Raw genomic sequence first — 18,676 nt, 5'->3', positions numbered from 1 at the left:
TCAGCTATAAAAAAGAATGAAATACTGCCATTTGCAATGACATAGATGGACTTAGTCAAGTGAAACAAGTCAGGCACAGAAAGAGAAATATCACATGTTCTCACTTATTTGTGGGAGCTACAAATAAATAAATACCCAAATAAACTGGGGGGTTTGTAGGGAAGAAGACACAACAATTACAATTCCTTGAAGTTGATATGACAAGCAAACAGATATAAGGTTGTTGGGAGGGAGTGGGGAGTGGGAGGGAGAGAGAGGTTTTGGTAATTGGCCACAATAATCAACCACATTGTATATTGACAAAATAAAATAAAATTTAAAAAAATGTTTATTTAACAATTCCAACATCTTTTGGAATTGTTGGTTGGCATCTGCTGATTGTCTCTTACCTTGAGATTTGGTCATATTTTCCTGGTTCTTGATATTGTTGATTGATTTTGGATTGTATAATGGACATTTTGAATTTTATGTTGTTTGGATTTGTTGACATTTCAGAATGTTGATTTTTTGTTTGTTTGTTTTTGTTTTATCAGGCAATCAATCCTGTTAGTTTCAGACATATTCTGCCTTGCCTTCTGGCATGTTTTCAATGTCAGTCTTGTTTTCTAAGTTTTTGCTATGTTGCTTTGGCTCTATTCTGCTTATGTGCTATTCCGACATTAGTCTGAGACATGGGCAGTGGTTTAAATTTAGTTCAGTTCTCAACATCTTTGCTATACTGCTTTAGATTTGAACCTGACTTATCCAGGTTCAAACACAGAATTATAGGACCACCTTCCACAGCTTGTAGGATTACATTTGACTTCTGACCAGAAAGATGGGGTTTCAGCTTTCTGTGCCACTGCCTCAGTGCAGCTCTATGACTGAGACCACAGTTAGATACAGATGGGCAAGAAAAAGGAGAAAAAAAAGGAGGTTTCCCTTTGTGCTCTTCTGATTACTTTTCTTGGTTCCTCTTGCCAGAAAGACAGTGTTTCTGTTAAGATTTTAGCCAGTAATAAGACAAATGATTCAATTAAAAAATAGGCAAAAGATACTGATACACACTTCACCAAATAAAATATAAATAAGGACATGAAAAAATGTTGTTAGTCATTAGGGAAATGAAAATTAAAACCACAATGAGATACCAGCATATACTACATGTATTCTAAAATTAAAAAGACTAAGTGATGGTGAGGTTGTGGAAGAACTTGAACTATAATATACTACTGGTAGAAATTTAAATGGCATGGCCACTTTGGAAAATAAGTTGGCAGTTTCTTAAATAGTTAATTGGAAATATCTCACCCCAGTTAAAATGGCTATTATCAAAAAGGCAGAAAACAACAACAAAAAAACCAGATGCTAGTGAGGATGTGGAGAAAGGGGAACTCTTTACATTGTTGGTGGGAATGTAAATTAGTTCAGGCATTACAGCAAACAGTGTGAAGTTTTCTCAAAAAAATAAAAATAGAACTACCATAAGATCCAGCAATCCCACTGCTGGGTATGTATACAAAACAAAGGAAGTTAGTATGTTGTGGAGATATATGTACTCCCATGTTTATTGCAGCAAAAATTCACAATAGCCAAGATATGAAATCAACCTAAGTGTCTATCAGTGAATGATGGATAAAGAAAACATGAATATTCACAACGGAATTTTATTCAGCCATAAAAAATAGTGAAATCCTGTCATTTGCAGCAACTTGAATGAGCCCGGAGGACATTTTGTTAAGTGAAATAAGCCAGACACAGAAAAACAAATATCACATGTTCTCATTCATTTGTGGGAGCTAAAAGAGGTGATCTCACGGAGGTTGAGGATAGACTACTGGTTACTGGAGGCTGGGAAGGGTAGGGGAAAGGAGGGATGAAGAAAGGTTAGTTAATGGGTACAAAAAATACAGTTATGTAGAAGGAATAATTCTTAGTATTTGATAGCATAGTAGGGTGACTATAGTTAACAATAATTTATTGTATATTTCAAAATAACTAGAAAAGAAGAGTTGGAATGTTCCCAACACAAAGAAAAGATGAATGTATGAGGTGATGGATATCCTAATTACCATGATTAGATCATTATACATTGTATACATGTATTAAATTATCACATGTACCCCACAAAATGTACAATCATTGTATAGCAATAAAAAAGTTAAACATATACTCACCATATGATTCAGTCACTATACTCCAAGATATTTATCCAAGAGAAATAAAAGCATATGTCCACACAAAAACTTGTACATATCATTATTAATTAAAAAAAAACTTTTTAAATACTTTTTTTTTTGTGTGTGACCAGTAAGGGGATCGGAACCCTTGGCTTGGTGTCGCCTGCACCACACTCAGCCAGTGAGCACAACGGCCATCCCTATATGGGATCCGAACCCACGGCGGGAGCGCTGCTGCGCTCCCAGCGCCGCACTCTCCCAAGTGAGCCACGGGGTCGGCCCTTAAATACTTTTTTGATTTGTCATAGTAGTGGGAGATTAAGGTACGTGACAGGAGTTTGTAATTTAGTTCTATTCTGTATGTCACACTCAGGGAACATACTTTAAGTGCTGACTTTATTAGAAAAATAAATTTTTATCACCAGTATCTATATTCTCCACTCAAATAATAATAATAATAAAAAATTGAAGCATATTTTACTTTTTTCTGCTCTGCTCCCTCTTCCATATTTCTATCATCTGAAAATTTAGTTCCAAGTTATTAAAATGATTTTTGTGGTGAAATTTTAAAAAATTTAACTCCAACTTGGATTTTTTAAAAAATAGAGAATCAATGGTGATCAACTTAGAGCCTTTGTATATCCCAAACTGTCTTTATTTGACCTTCTCTTTTGTGTGATAGTTTGGTTGCATTTTTAATTCTGATCACAGTTTTTTCCCTCAGCCCTTTGCAGATGTTTCTCCATTACCTTTTCATATGTGCTGTGGACAGTGACGGATGTGCAGTATCATTATAATTCTCGTCCTCTGGAATTTCAGTTCTAGCAAATTAGTACGTCTTGTTTCTTTGATTGCTTTGAGAATTTTCTTGATCTCTGAGAGTCTTAAGTATCACTTTGGTACATCTAGGTTTCTCTTAAAATTTGAATTGCTTATTTGCTGCATGTTTTAAAAAATCATCCCTACCACTTTGTGAGATTTCTTAATCTAAGGACTCAAGTGTTTCTTTAGTTTTGGGAAAGTGTCAGCCATTATTAGTTTTTCAAATATTCCCTCTCTTCCACTTTCTTTACCTTCTCTTTCTGGGTTGCCTCCTAGATAAACATTGGAAATTTTGGCTTTCCGCCCCCTCCCCCCTTGTGCTGTATTTTGAGGGATTTCCTCAGTTTATCCTCTGCTCAGTTTTAGCTCTCAGCTTGTGTGTTGAGATGGCTTTCTTTCTAACTGGTTCCTTTTTTCAGTTTCAGGTCCACTCACAGTTTTGCAGCATGGCTTTCCATTTATGAGTTTATTTTAAAAGCTCTTTTCTATGATGAGTCAAAATGGATTTGGTGAGAAAGAGATTTTAGTGTCTACTCAGCCCATCATTTTGAAACTGGAAGTCTCTGCTCTATTCAACTGTTTTCTACTCAGATTGTAGTAGAAACAAGCATTAATTTTATAATATCAATCTAGATTCAGTATTAGAACAAATAGAATTTACAACATTTGTAAATTTGTGCGTTATAGGTGGTCTCATTTTAAGTCTAATTAATTGGCCCAAGATCTCCCTTTATGCGTTACAACTTAGTGTTTGGACTTTGAAGTTTGCATTTGGTCATTATTTGTGCTAATCTTAAGAACATACTCACCTGTGGTTGAGAGTGTTCCTGCCCGGGCCCCTGTTTTATAGAGTGGGCAGTGGTAAACTGTTTGGCTTGGCTCATAATTTTGTTGTGGTTCAAAATGCACCACAGGCAGCATTGGATTCATCTGCCCGGGCAATGCGTCTTCTATCACCATCTCCTCGTCATCCCATCGAGAAGCATCCATGAACATCCCATGAACAAGAACACCATCCTCAGGAGAGGGCAACTGGAAGACACCCAGAAATTTAAAGGTGAGAGGAGGAGAAGGGGATCAGCAGTTGGGGGCCATCTCCTATGTCCCACATCCTCTCCAAGTAATTCTAAAAAACGCTATATATTGCTGTTATTATTCACATTTTAGAGGGGGGAATCCTGAGGCACCAAGAAGTAAAATAACTTGCTTTTCAGTTTGACACCAAATCTCCTACTTTTCATACCCCAGCAGGATGTCTGATAAAGGATACCCCTGGGAAACCCATTTATGGGCTTCAGACTATCTGATATCATGATATAATGAATTTTCCCCTTCTTGTGGGAAGCAGATTGGATAAGAGGGCCAGGATTATCATCTGTTATTCTTATCAAGATCTTTCAAGGATCTGGATGCCCTCCTAGAAGATAGATTATATATCTGCAATAACATTTGCAGAGTGCCTATGAATGAGTTCCTTTTTTCTTTTCTTTTTTAAAAAATTATTCTTCCATTTTAATGTTTCTACTAAATGGGTGGCGGGGAGGGGGGAGGGAGAGATTCTGTCCCTCAGTGTCCTATGAGTGGGTGTCTCCACTGGTGTACAATTTTTGCCAGTTGTGGGCACCTATGTCAACCTTCCTCAAACACTGAGTGAATTTGGCCAAATCTGGCCCCAGACCTTTGGATAATTGGAGCCTCACATGTGCAGGCAGAGGACTAAGCAGTGCAGACAATATGTAGTGCATTTTATAGTGAATACAAGGATAGTAAACTACATTCTTTTTGGCTGGTCATTGCTTTTGGGTGTCCTGAACTTTCTGTTTCTTGGGTGGGGTGAGCTCTCCTGTTTTTGAGGCTGCTTTGCATGCTTGTGTAGGTTTGCCTGAAAATGCCCTGCTTCCTACTTGCCAAGCCACATGTAGGAGCTATCTGGGCATCCCCAGAGGGAGTGCCTTTTTCCTCAACTGCACAAAGGTGGCAAATGGGCTGACAGTAGCCCTGCCTGTTTGTTACAGAAATAAAGCTGCCTAAACACATACGCTTGCTGTCCCTTGCAGACATTTGCTGGGTGGTCCAGGAGACGGACAGCTAGACAATTTGAGGTCTGCACACATCTCAGAGATTCTAAAGCATTGTTATGGCTCAGTGCACAGGTCCTAAGCAGAAGCGTGGTGTGAACTGGGGTGCAGTAGGGTGACAGAGGTCCCTGCTGCTCACTGTAAACTTGTGTCTGTGGCAGGTGGAGTGTGCCTGGCACAGAGCAGGGGCAGCATCCTGGGAGGCTTCGATGAGGGCTTTTATGTGAGTGTTGTTTTGCCTCATGCAGCCTCATTTATTCCTGACATGAGCCTGGGACACCTTCCTGGCTGAGAAGGGTCTCAAAATAAGGAGTGCATCTCTAAATATATTTTCTCCTTACTTTAAAAAATATTTTGATGCTAAAGCACATTTCTTTAAAGACAAGCATTTGTCTTTGCTTACTTCTAAAATGGTGGAACTTCCTGTGGGGACCAATACTTGAGCTCTGTGGTTGAGCTAAATTGCTGCTTTGTGGTTGATTCCCTGGGGAAGGCTTTTTGTGCATCTCAGGTTTTAATGGTTGACTTTATAGGTACTTTTGGCTCTCAAGAGATCTAAAACTCTGGTCTGGGCCTGATCTTTTCATCAAACTGCACCCCATGCAATTCTATATTCCTGACCAGTCTCCACTGAGTGGTTCTTTGCTGATAGGGGTGTAGATCATCTGTCCTTGCTGTACCCCAGTGTTCTTCCGGTGGGCCTGTCTTCCCCACTGCCTGTGCTGCAAACACTTCCCATGGGGTAGGCTGTGCACCAGTCCCTTATGATGACTCACTGGCCTCTGAGTGGCTCCTTTTTTTCAGTTGTCATGGCTCCTCGCTCCTATGTGAGTCCATGGGAAACCTATTAGTGGTCCTGCTGGCCCAGGGGCCACCAAGGCCCTCTTTTCCCCTGCCACCTCCAAGCAACTTCATACAAAGGGCACAGCTGCAGCTTTTGCCAGCTCCTGCTCCATGTGCTCAGCAGCTCCAGCCTGGACATGGCTGGGGCTCAAAACAGTCCAAGCAATTTTTCTTTCTCTCATCGTGGCTTCTCCTGCCTTCATGCACTCTGTAGGTCTCTCTTCCTCTTCCTCTGAGCTCTAGCAGCCCCAGCTTGGCTGTTGTTGCTTTTTTATAGTTGTAAATTGGTTGATTTGTGGGTGAGAGTGACGCTGGGGACTGTCTATTCTGCCATGACTGGAAGTCTAGGTCCAGTCTTTTCTTCAATAAATCAGTTTTGTGATGAAGGGAAAAAAAGGGACTACTCTACCTTCAGCATCTATACTGAGTTCTGTTGAATTTTCTTCTGCAGTTGCATATGGATTGTTTCCAACCATTGGCACAAGACAATCAGTATAGAAGTAACCAATCTTAGACATATTCAAATAATTAGATCTATTGCAAGCTGGCCAACATTTCCAACAGATGCTGCTGGCATCGGGAGGGTGAAGCCCGTGAGGTCAGGGGCCAAATGCTCCCAGGGAACAAACATAGTCGTGGTGGTGTGGGCCTGTAGGATTTGTTAAATATGGATTTCTAGGTCCCAGTCCAGAGTATCTGATTCAGTAGGTCTGGAATGGGGCCTGGGAATTTCTACTTCTAATAATTTTCCAGGGGATGCTAGTACTGCTGGTCTGGGACTGCACTGCATTAGAGTGAGTAAACTATGTAAGTAAATTGGTTTAAACTGTGTCTTTGTGCCTTCCTGTTAGCTATGTAATGTAGTTATAGAATGTATGAAGTTAGCATGTCAATTCTGCTAAGAGGTGGCTGAATGAATGATGTAGATATATTTAGCCTATAATAATATTTATTGTGGGTATACTGTGTGCTGGTCATATGACATTTGCTGGTTCATTTACACCACACTACAGCTCTGAGGTTGGTGGCATCAGCCCCATTTTACAGATGAGAACACTGAGGTGCAGATGTGTTAGCAATTGCTCCAGCAGACACAGCTGGTGAGGGGGAGAGTCAGGATTCAAACTCAGGCTTGTCTGATTCTCAAACTCTTGTTTTCAAACTCTTGTTTTACTGCCTCTGCAAGATGGAAATAGTTACTGTAGGTATTAAAATAAATCAAATAGTATTGCTTTGAAAATATTTCTATAAATCAGACCAATTTAGGCAGCTCCCATCTGATCACTGCTAACTGGGGAGCTTGTCTTGGGGGTATGATTACCATCCTGTCCCTCTTGCTCCTGCGAGTGGGGGGCAGTAGGAGAGTGGGGCAAGAGAGATTGTCTGAAATCTTGAATGAGGGTGGGATTGCTTTGTGTTACTGCTTTGCTGTCACAGTTAGGTGGGTGATACCTCCAGGTCCATGGGCAGTTCTTGTCCAAACTGCACTGTCTTGGCAGCTTCTATCACTGCAGCTTGATCTCGATAGGTAGGAACCACTTTGTAGTCGAAACTCAGCTCGTCTATAGGCAAATTGTATTTCCGAGCATGATTCTGAAGAGTTCCTGAAAATATGAAAACCAGAAAGCTGGGTCCTCCAAACAGTGCTACTCCCCAAACACTGTCCCCCCTCACCCCAACCAGGCATTAGAGAGCATCCTCTCTGTAGAGAAAAACTGACTATTAACACCTGACTCTAAGCTACTTCATAGGGACAGGAAGCCTGCAGGTCAGGCTGGGAGGTAAGGACCCACGAATGGACAAGTTCTGGTCATAGCTGGGAGGGGAGAGAGGAAGGCTGAGTCTGAAGTGTACCGCCCTGCCACAAGGGAGACAAACCAGTGAGGATGTCTCAGAGCCTGATCTCCCTAGCGTTAGGATCTTGCCCAGTTTGTTTTATATGGGCTTTTTATTAGGGATTAAGAATGGGGCAGATTGAGGGCTGAGCTAACTAGCATCTAGTAACCCCCTGGCCCTCTCTGGGGTCTCTAGCCACATCACCCAAAGTCTGATGGAGGGACATCAAGATTATTTTTTTAGAGGGAAGGAAGCTGCTCAGAGCTGGGGAGAGCAGTTGGTGCCCTTGGGCGTGGCTCACACGGGAAACTGAGGCACGCACTATGTGTTCTTAGAGGCAGCGGTGTCTGCATCTGAGACAGGCAGGGGTTAGGTTGCTGGGGAACATCTGTTGTTTCTGCCTCCCTTTCCCCCTGGCAAGTGAGGAAGAGCAGGATCTTGTTGGACTGTCCTGTAATCAGTAGCCCCACCGTTAGCTGCCATGCTATTTCCCTAGCTCCTAGGAACCCTGTGTAAAACAAATCATGACCTTTCCTGTGGAATTTTTCTAGGTGAAGCACTGGTACCTGTTAGAAATCCTTGAGGAAAGAAGAAACCAGAGATCCAGTAGGACTTAGGCTGTCCTCTCTTGAGCCACAACTGAAGGAAAAACATTATATCATAAGGCACTTATTTCTGAGATGAAGTTTGTCATCTAAACCAAAGTCATATTTTGGAGGGCAGCTCAGGAGGCAGAATCTAAGCCAGTCCTGAGTTAGTCACCACCCCCATTTTACTGCTTGCCCATTCCCTTTCCTCTTCCACCAGCCTGACTGCAAACCCAGCACCTGGCTATTACAAGGGGTCTACCAGAGGGAGACAGCAGCAAAGTTACATCTGTCTGTTTGGACCCGTCTCAGATTGGTTCTGTATCTCATAATGGGGTCCCCTAAACTAGAACTGAAACCCCAAGGATGACCTGGATTAAAATGGAATGTGGGGATAAGGGCCTAGGGCAAACAACATTATAAAAAGTGTCAGACTTTCAAAGTGATGCCATTCTGGAAGTTTCTCTTTCTTTGGGCTCAGACGATCCCTCGATGGTTGTCGATGTTTGTTATATAGAGCTTCCTAGGGACCTTAGGGCAAACCATATCCTCAGGTTCATCAAACCCTAAAGAAGTGAATTTTCTTACATCCACAAATGCAGTCCTCAGAATAAGGTCTTTGACCCATGATCCCAATGGCTTCAGGGACGGGTAGGCTGTGTTGGACCACAGAGAGGGAACCTGGTTGTTGATGAAACTGTTATACACCTTTTCCATTTCTTCAGACATCACCACAAGTCCAGCAATGGCTTTGTTAAGGGTTTCTAGAGAAGTCTGAAAGAACAAAAAAGGATTGGTGTCCTTCACAAATGTAACGATCAAGTGTAAACGACACTCGTCATGGCAGCAAGTGCTGCCTTGGGCTGAAGGGCCCACATGCTGGGCTCCATCCTCTCTGAACACCATTTTCTGGGCCAGACCCTCTACAATTTCATGCATTTTTCCAACACTTGACTATTGGGGTGTAACACTTGGGGTAGGGGGATGTTCAGGAAGTTAGTGGCAGAGTCCAGTGCAGTGGAAAGATGGGAAACAGGAGAAATGTCCCCTGAAGCCTAGAGAAATGTCTCTGAGAAATGCTACTGTCCAGCTCTCCTGGCTGAAGGAAAAATGGGCCTGATAGTGATTTGGGGGCTATGGGGTGTGGAGAGGTGGGGGAGGGGGAATTGGGAACCAGCTCATGCCAGTGGCCCTCTGTGCCCATGGGCCCCAGAGTTGTAGCAGAAAGGGGAGATTCCTAGATGAGACCAATCTTCTGGCATATCAGAAGTTCTCTTTGAACTGGAAACACTTCCTTTAAAACATGTCCCTTGTCCTTCCTCGTCTCAACAAAAGACAAAGGCAGGCAGTGGTCCTGGGAGACACTGGGCTGTCAGTAGGCAAAGGAAGCACAGGGCGATGCTTGCCACCTGGCTAAAGACAAAGGCAGAGCCAGAGCACATAGACTGGGTATGGCCCTCACGGGCTCCAGTTTTGTGAAAACTGCCATATATTGGGAAAATATAATAGGAAGATGATACAGACCAAATCTATGTTGATTAAACAACAAAATAAGGCCAGGACCACATGCACATAGTCCTAGAGACAGGCAATGTGTAGATGAAAGAAGGCTTTTTATCCTTCCAGTCCTTCAAGATTTATTCATTGGCTTCTCCTCCCCGCACCTCTTTCTACAAGAGACAGTGGTAGAAAAAAAGAAGGGTTTTAATTAGATTTGTCCTTTGGATCTGAGGGACCATTTACAGCAGAGTGCAGGAAGGAGACTCTCAGCCATAGCCAAGAAAGTACTTTATGTTAGACACTAGAAGTGGAAAAGGTAGCCGAAGACTTATCTAGAATGCAGGGAGAACCATGAAATGAGAGAGATGGAGGGATCAGACTGCTGGCAGCTTCAAGGTCTGCTTCAAGTGGACAGAGGTCACATGGCAGTCACTTCTCCCAAAAGAGGCAGCTGGCACATAGATGTATTAAAGGGGAGAAAGCGTACTTCACACGCTTCACCTGTGGCTAGAGACTGGAATAACACGGTGGCCTCACACCCACAGGACCTGCCAGACTCACGCTTCTGTAATCATCTGGAGGCAGCCCCACCAGGTGTCTGGTGCCGCCTTCCCTTTGGTCTTTCTTTTTGCCACCACAGCACTGCCTTGCCGTTTCCAGCAGGAGGGAAGGGGAGGCTGGAAACAAAGCCGGGGCAAGGCAGGACTGGGTGGAAGTCAGGCTGTGGAGGGCCTCTGGTGCAGCACGGCATGCGGCGGCGGGCACCACTCCAGGCGCACACCCCTGGATGGGAGTGCGTGGCTGGGCTTCCTGATGGCCCTGCAGGCTGTGTCTGCCTGGGCTCCTCTCTTCACATGTCCTTTAGGTGAATTCCTTGTTATCGGTGGACTGGGTTTGTCTGACCAGAGGAAGCTACCATGGGGACACTTGAGATCCACATTCGTTCTCTTGTGTATTCAAATGTTCATGGAAGATTTAGTACATCGGTTACTAAGGAAATAGAGATATACAGTTCCCTTGTTTTTAACTTCTTTGTATGTGAGAGTAGCCATGCTTATGGTGGGTAATTACAAAAAATGTGGCAAGTACAGTAATAGACACAGGTGCTTGAAATGGTGGAGCCCTGAGGAGGGCTCCTGAGTCATCTGGGGCTGGAGGGAAGGGCTGGTGTTCCAGGAAGATGTTATGGAGGAAGTGACATTTGGACTTGTCTATCCTCAAGTGGATGAAAGGTCATGATGTGGAAAAGGCAAGAGATGAACAGCATCCATCTCCTCTTCTTCCTTTGAACAATAGTACTCCTTAGTTTTATCTGGGCACACAGCAATCTGTCCAGAGACTACACTTTCCAGCTGTTCTTGCAGCTGGGGTGTGGCCACATGACCACAAGAAGAAATGACATACACAACTCCTGGATCACATTTTTATAAAGAAGCCACCTTTCCTTGGGCCTTTCATTCCCCTTTCCCACTGGCTGGCAGAAGCAGACAACTGAATCAGCCACCTTAGACCCAGAGATGGAAGTTACCTGTTGAGGCTGCAAGAGCCACCCTGCTCATCCCTGGACGAGCTCATAAAGCAGAATTGACTACCTGCCCCAGACAAGGCTTCCTCTGGGCTGTTAGGGGAGAGTAAAGTGAATTTATATCTTATTTTGAACTATATTGGGGGGTCTTTTTCACAGCAGCTTAATCTGTACCCTGATTCATTCAGTAGATCTGGCTACCTGCCCGCTGACATTGGTGCATACCTGACTAGATTCCGTAGTCCCCAGGTGAGGACTTCACAAATTCAGCTGAGCCGGTGCCCACCTAACCAATGAACCCAGGTATTGACAGTAAATCAGTAGCACTTGGAGACCTTGTTTTCCTAACGGGGACAGAAATGTCTTTGGTTTTAAAAGATCTACCCCAGTTCTCTAGTCTTATCTCTAAGCCTTGATTCTGGGCTAGATATTTGGTTCCCTGCTTAGCAGAAACATTTTTCTCTTTAATGCTCAATATTTGGTCTCTAACAGTCTTTGTTTTCCCCTTGTCAAAGCTATGCACAGAGAAACTAGCCGTCATTGTAAACACAAGGTGATCCAGAGAGAAAGTATCCGTGAACATAAGGCAAAAGACCAAACAGTCGTTCTCAAATTTCAGTAGCACCAAATTCATCTGGGGATTTACTTAAAATTCATATTCCCAGGCCCCACCTCAAGAAATTCTAATTCAGTAGGTCAGGAGTGGAATCAGGGAATCTACACTTTGAACACACACCACAGGAGTTTCTCATGCAGGCGTTCTGTGGCCCACGCTTCGAAAAACTCTGGTTTTCTGAGTCTTCATAAAGACTACATTATCCAAGGCAACCTTGACATCAGGAACAAGCACTGAATCTCTCTTAATTGAGTGTGCAGGTTCCGGATCAATTCCTATCAATCAATGGTGATTCTAAAGGTGTGAGTGAGGATGGGGAGAGACTGAGGACTGATAATGGCACATCTTCACTCAGTCATTATTAGGGAAAGGGAGGATGGACTAACTGAATTAGCACATCTAAGCGGGAATGGGGAAGTGATGGGGAAGGAAAATTCTAAGCGCCCTCATACTATGCATTTTCTATGAAGCTTTAAGAGCCAGTAGCAGTGCTGGAAGGGAGCTCTCATACGTGTATTAGCTTCAGCAGATTGTTAAACCGGTCCACTTCCTGTCCAAGAACGGTGGTCAAGGAGTTCAGGCGTCCTTGAGGATCCTTGACGAAAAGGCTCTCAGAAGCACCCTTCATTTCTAGTTTTTCTGAAACACATACAGCTGATTCCTCAGGTCAATCATCATTGATTTCTGTTCTCATAACATTGCTATTGTAATATGCTTATCTTAACATTTTTCTCAAGCCAACTTCTTTCATTATTTAAGCCAGATAGGCAGTGCTTAAATGTGACAACATTTCTATAATTTAGAATTCTTTGGTGACTTACCTGTGTTTTATTTAGAAGCAATCACAGAAAATCGGGCTTATATTTATGTTTATCACAGAATATCTATCTATCCATCTATCTACCTTGAACATTAAGCCAGTGCATTTCATTTCTTCCCTTAAAGCATGGTCCTAATGGGTATTTTCATCTTCTCTGCCAGTTTGAGCTATGAGGTCTAGGGCAGGTCCTTGATTCCTTAAGTAAGATAATAGAGAGACTGGCTGTGCTAATGTAGAAGGAGGACATGAACAGGAAAAACTAGGGATGCCTGCTCCTTTTTATTCTGGGTGACTGGGGGGAGGAGGAAAGGGGTTGAGAGGGAAGAGGATGAGGTGGGCAATCAGTGTGGCTCAGTGGAATCTGCAAGTTTTTTTTTTTTTTTTTTGTCTTTTGTCTTTTTCCGTGTCCGGCAACGGATCGCAACCCTCAGTGTTGCCCCCGTACCGGACCGGGGACCGGCAACGGGATTGCAACCCTCGGTGTTGCTCCCGTGCCTCGCTCAGCCAGTGAGCGGGAACCGGTCTATATGTGGGATCTGAACCCTTGGGCGGGAGCGCCGCCGTGCTTCCCAAGCGGCGCACTTATCCAGTGCGCCACCGGGCCGGCCCGGAATCTGCAAGTTTGATGAGGGGTTTGTCTGAAAGGGTCTCCGCAGTGGACAAGGAGGCTTGGCAGGAGGGCACAGGAAGGTGTGCCTGGTGTGGCTGAATGGGAGGCACAGCCCTGAAGACTTCAGTGGCAAATACTAGCAGGACAAAGTGGCTACCCAGCAGACAAGGGACATTCCAGAGACCAGAGAGCCAGGGACCCTGAGTCTCCCCCTCTGCAATGCAGGTGTGTAAGCCCTATTCTTCCCTGTGTACTCACTGCATCTAGGAGAGGAGGGGTTGGGGACAGGAGACTGGGAGATGAGAGAGACCTAGCATTTACCCCAGTTTACTGAGCATTATGCAAGGGGACAGACTGAATTATTAAACAGGCTGTGGTTCAGACTGGATGGATAATTCAGCTCTTCTTTTTCCCTACAGTTCACCAGATGAAGACCCATAAGAGCTATAAAAGAGGAAGGAACTTCATTTTCCTTGCATACGTGAGGAAGGTGTGGGTAAACAAGTTTCCCCAAAACATTTATATCAAATTCCTTCTCGGCCACTTGCAGTTTGGATGCTGGAGGAAAATCGCCCAGCAGCGTGGGTTAATCTCTTGTGTCCAGAGTGCTGCTGTTATGTGTCCCTGGTCTTCTACATCTACCATTTCCCTCAGGGGCCATTCCAAACCCTCAGTTCTTTTGTTCAGAGAATTGCATCCCTGTCCCCTTAGTCTCAGCAGATGACCTGCTTATCGCCTCATGGTAAGAGTAGAAGCTCTATGCAGCTTGCAGAGAAAAGCCTCCTAGGTGTCAGTGGAACTCTATGAAACAAGTACACTCTTTCTCTAGCCATTCATCCATCTATCCCTTTTCCAACCAGCCCATCATCTTATATGCATTGATTAAAAATTGCTTACTAAAATAATTGACCCAGTTTGCTTCAACATCAACAGAACTCTTTACCCAAGTAGACGTTCTTTTGGGGGCCCTTTCCTAGGAGGCAGATAACTGGCTTCTGAGGTCACACAGCTCTGTTTCCTCTGTGGGCCTTAAGACTATCAGGAAGACTCAGTCACTGGCTTTTTTCTGCCTCAGTTTTCTTTTTCCTATAATGACATCTCTTCCAACCATGAACAATAGACTAAGAAATCTAAATCTACGGCCAATCCAAGAAAAGTGTGGGATTGGATCTCTTGTGATCAATCAGGAAGATTCCAACGTGAAATTAATTTAGCCATTTCTCCTGAATGGAGAAAAAAGTTGAAATAGATTCTAAAGCAGGACTATCCAATAGAAAGAACTTTTACAATTATGGACACGTTCTCTGTGTTGTCCAATATGATAGTGCTTAAAATATGGTTAGTGCAACTGAGGACCTAACTTTTAAATTTTATTTAATTTAAATTTAAGTTTAAGTAGCCACATGTGGTTAGTGGCTACTGTCTTGGAAAGCACAGGTTTAGAGACATTAGAATAATGAAGTGAAGGAAAGTTCAGGAAAAAGTCTGGTTAAAGTTACATGGGGCTAGAAACCAACTTGCTCCAAATGGTTCTGGTAGTTGAGGTGTTGAGGTGCTATAGGCTTCTGGTCTATAAATGGAAAGCTCCATGTCAGAAGAACTCTTTAAGTAAAGAAAAGTCTATGTAATCAGCAGGTACCGACACCTGCTTGTCATTCAGCTCTCTAAGTTTATTCCTAAAATCCCCATTATATACAGATGTGAGGAAACATTTATTACCTGGAACTCTGGTCCGGATAGACGCCACAAGTTCTTGGACAATTTCATCATTGCTTTTTCCCTTTCCACCAGTAGATGAACGTGGCTGAACCTCAAGTATGGTGTTGATTAAAGTGTTGGTCTCTTTGTACTGTTATGGTGGTAAGAGACAGACAGAGAAGACTCAAATTCTCAAAAAATAATATTACAGCACATATAGTTTACTTATAGAAATGAGGGCAGTTCTCAAAACAAGGACACCATTTTATTTTATTGTAGAACACTTAACATGAAATCTACCCTCTTTTTTTTTTTTTCCTTTTTGTCTTTTTTACTGACCGGTAAGGGGATCGCAACCCTCGGTGTCGTGCCCATACCGGGGACCGGCAACGGGATCGCAACCCTCGGTGTTGCGTCCGCACCGCTCTCAGCCAGTGAGCGGGAACCGGTCTCCACATAGGATCCGAACCCTCGGCGGGAGTGCTGCCGCACTCCCAAGCAGCGCACTCTCCAGCGCGCCACTGGGCCGGCCCTGAAATCTACCCTCTTAACAAATTTTTAAGTACACAATACTTTTCTGTTGACTCTAGGTACAATGTTGTACAGCAGGTCTCTGGAGCTTATTTATCTTGCTTGACTGCAACTTTAACCCATTGACTAGCAAATTCCCATTTCTCTCTCTCCCCAGTCCCTAGCAACCACCATTCCACTCTTTGTCTATGAATATGACTGTTTTAGATAACTTCATACAAGTGGAGTCATGTAGTATTTGTCTTTCTGTGACTGGCATAAGGAAATTTTATATTTTATGTTGAAGATAGAGTTGTAAAATGTGCTCATTGGAACTGCATAGTAAATAGTTGTTACTGTTATACTTAAAATTGTATTGGTTAAATAATAATGTAAATGCACTTAATGCCACTGAACTGTACATTTAACATGGTTAAAATAGGACTGGCCCATGGCTCACTTGGGAGAGTGTGGTCCTGATTAACACCACGGCCACGGGTTTGGATCCCTATATAGGGATGGCTGGTTAGCTCACTTGGGAGAGTGTGGTGCTTTCAAAACCAAGTCAAGGGTTAAGATCCCCTTACCGGTCATCTTTAAAAAAAACAATAAAAAAATAAAATGGTTAAAATAATAAATTTTATGTCATATGTATTTTACAACAATAAAAAATGATTAAAATTTTTTAGCTAGTAATTTAAAATGTAGTTATGAAGCTGAGAAAGAAATCATGATAACACAATTTTTGGGTATACTTTTACTTAAATAACATTTTTTTCAATTAGAAAAGTATGTGGCTTATAGAATATTTAGAAAACACAGAAAAATACAAAGAATAAATATTCATAATCCTGCTTTGCAGAGATTATTTACAACATTTAGTTTACCTCCACTTAGACATTTTCTTCATATATGTGCATATAGTTTACAATATTGAGGTCATACAATATATGTAGTATTCATTCATTTTCAATATTATGAGCATTTTCTCATACCACTGAAAAATCCTAATTAACCATGTTTTAAGTGACCATGTGATATTCTGTGGTATGAATGTACCATAATTAATTTAGTTGCTTATCTACTTTTTTGACATTTCTAGTTTTTAGAGCTTATTGAACTCTGGGAATAGAATATCTGTATATGAGTTTTATTCACTACCTTTGAAAATCTTTAAGTGATAGATTATTAAAAAGAATATTTTAAAACTAAGTATTACCATATTGGCATCAATTTATACTACCAACAATAGTATATCAGAGGGCCTGTCTTTCTGTGTCTTTGAAAGAATTTTATTGCTTAAAAAATCTTTTCCAATAGATTTAAAATAGTTTCTCATTGTTTTGTACTTTGAGGATTAGCAGATTTAAGCATTTAAAAAATATGTTTATTGGCTATCTGGATTACTCCTTTATAAGTTATTCATATGTTTTGTATATTTTTGATTTTTAGTGTTTTTTCTTATTGACATAAGGGATAATTCTATAATAAGGAAGCTTAAATTTTGTTTAAAAATGTTTCAGTTTGCCATTTATCTTTTAACTTTATTATGACTTTTTTGATATACATAGTCACATCTGGTGCCTTTCTCTAATGTGATTTATTTTTCCATTGCTTTTTATGCTTAGAAATTCCTATTCCAAGTCCAGTTAAAAACTCTGAATTTTCTAGATTTTTCTTCTACTTAGAAACATGGTATCTTTCTCACGTATACTTGTTTGAATCTCTTAGAAATCTCCTTTATACAGATCTCACACAGTTCTTATGAGGGTAATTCTTTTGCTGTTTCATGTTCAGATGCCCATGTGCAGTCATGCTTCCAGAACAGGTGGTGGGATGTTCTATGGTATTTTCCAAGGCTCTCCAAATCCATCCCACTCCAATCTCTAGTCCTCGGCCTTGAATTCCCAGCCACAATACTCATCATTCACTTACCTGAGAGAGAAGCTCAGAAAATATAACCTGGGATTCTACATCTTGACTGTTAAAATTATATTTTATATGATAGACACTGTTTAAAACATTGCTTTTGACATATTCATTAAGTTCTAAACACACATATAAAATTATTTACTTAGTGCTATAGTTAAATAGTTTGGTGTCCTTATTCAGTGCCAGACATTTAATATTATGACTTTTTCATTTTAGTTCTTGATTTCTTGGTTGGATGAAATGCATCTTTAAAGGTTTAGTGCAGCCAGCCTGGTATTGCTTCCTATGTAACTGAGTTGGAGATTTCTAGTGCACAGCCATTCCCAGTTCTCCTCTTCTTTGGGGCATTGTGAAGATGACACTTTCCCTAACCCTTGCAGTTAGGCAGGTCTCATGACTATTCTGGCCAAGGAATTGTGAGCTGAAGTGATGATGGGCTACCTAGGCTGAGGCAGTGAAAAGCCTATGCATAATTTTCTAGCCTTTCTCTTCTCATGCTGCAATGAACAGAGGCCATTTGTCCTAGTTAATAAAGCCACAATTTAATAGTGCCTCTTTCAGACTCAGTCCCTGAGTGACTGTGTGAAGCAGACCCCCTCTATCATTCTGCCAACATAATTGTGGATTAAGTCACTGGGATCTGAATAATTTTTTTTACTGCAGTATAACCTAGTACATCCTGAGTAATATAGTAGCTTATTCACACTTTTTTTTTTTTTTGCTGGTGGTGGGGTGAGCTAGATGATAACATGACCTTTTTCTTGTCACTGTTCTTAAACTTTTGCCAGAATCTGTTCATTCATAACTTCAGTTTTTTTTTCCAACACAGCAAAAAGTGATTCAAGACTCTCTTGAATTATTGCTTATGTTTCTTATTGTTTTGTTGAATCTCTTTGCTCTATCCTCCATATCTATTATCATCTCTAATCATTTTGTATTTTTAGACATTTTAATCTCCATTCTGGAAAGCTTATTAAGTTTGTTCCCTAAATCACAGGTGTGATGATATTCTTATATCAGTTCTGGTCTTTAAAGTTTCCAAAGCAATTTTTAACTTTTCTATGGTATTTGTCATTTCCTCGGAGTATTTCATTTTCATAATCTTATGGAATCTTTTGTATTTACACCTCAGCCTGTTCT

The 18,676-nt window shown here is 41.7% G+C and overlaps 1 protein-coding gene across 1 annotated transcript in view; it reads right to left on the bottom strand.

The window, feature by feature from the left end:
* The window catches only part of DNAH6 (dynein, axonemal, heavy chain 6), a gene marked incomplete at its 5' end in the record, with an annotated part of 237,332 nt that overhangs the window by 7,746 nt on the left and 210,910 nt on the right, over positions 1 to 18,676 (bottom strand). Inside the window, 6 exons of the mRNA XM_008567062.1 lie at positions 3,791 to 4,013; positions 7,355 to 7,506; positions 8,305 to 8,377; positions 8,914 to 9,099; positions 12,478 to 12,605; positions 15,116 to 15,245. Coding sequence (XP_008565284.1) covers positions 3,791 to 4,013; positions 7,355 to 7,506; positions 8,305 to 8,377; positions 8,914 to 9,099; positions 12,478 to 12,605; positions 15,116 to 15,245 — 892 coding nt within the window. The remainder of the gene's footprint in view (positions 1 to 3,790; positions 4,014 to 7,354; positions 7,507 to 8,304; positions 8,378 to 8,913; positions 9,100 to 12,477; positions 12,606 to 15,115; positions 15,246 to 18,676) is intronic.

The sequence above is a fragment of the Galeopterus variegatus genome, unplaced genomic scaffold (assembly GCF_000696425.1).
Source record: "Galeopterus variegatus unplaced genomic scaffold, G_variegatus-3.0.2 Scaffold289, whole genome shotgun sequence".
Lineage (NCBI taxonomy): Eukaryota > Metazoa > Chordata > Mammalia > Dermoptera > Cynocephalidae > Galeopterus > Galeopterus variegatus.
This window is presented reverse-complemented; position numbering and strand designations above follow the sequence as displayed.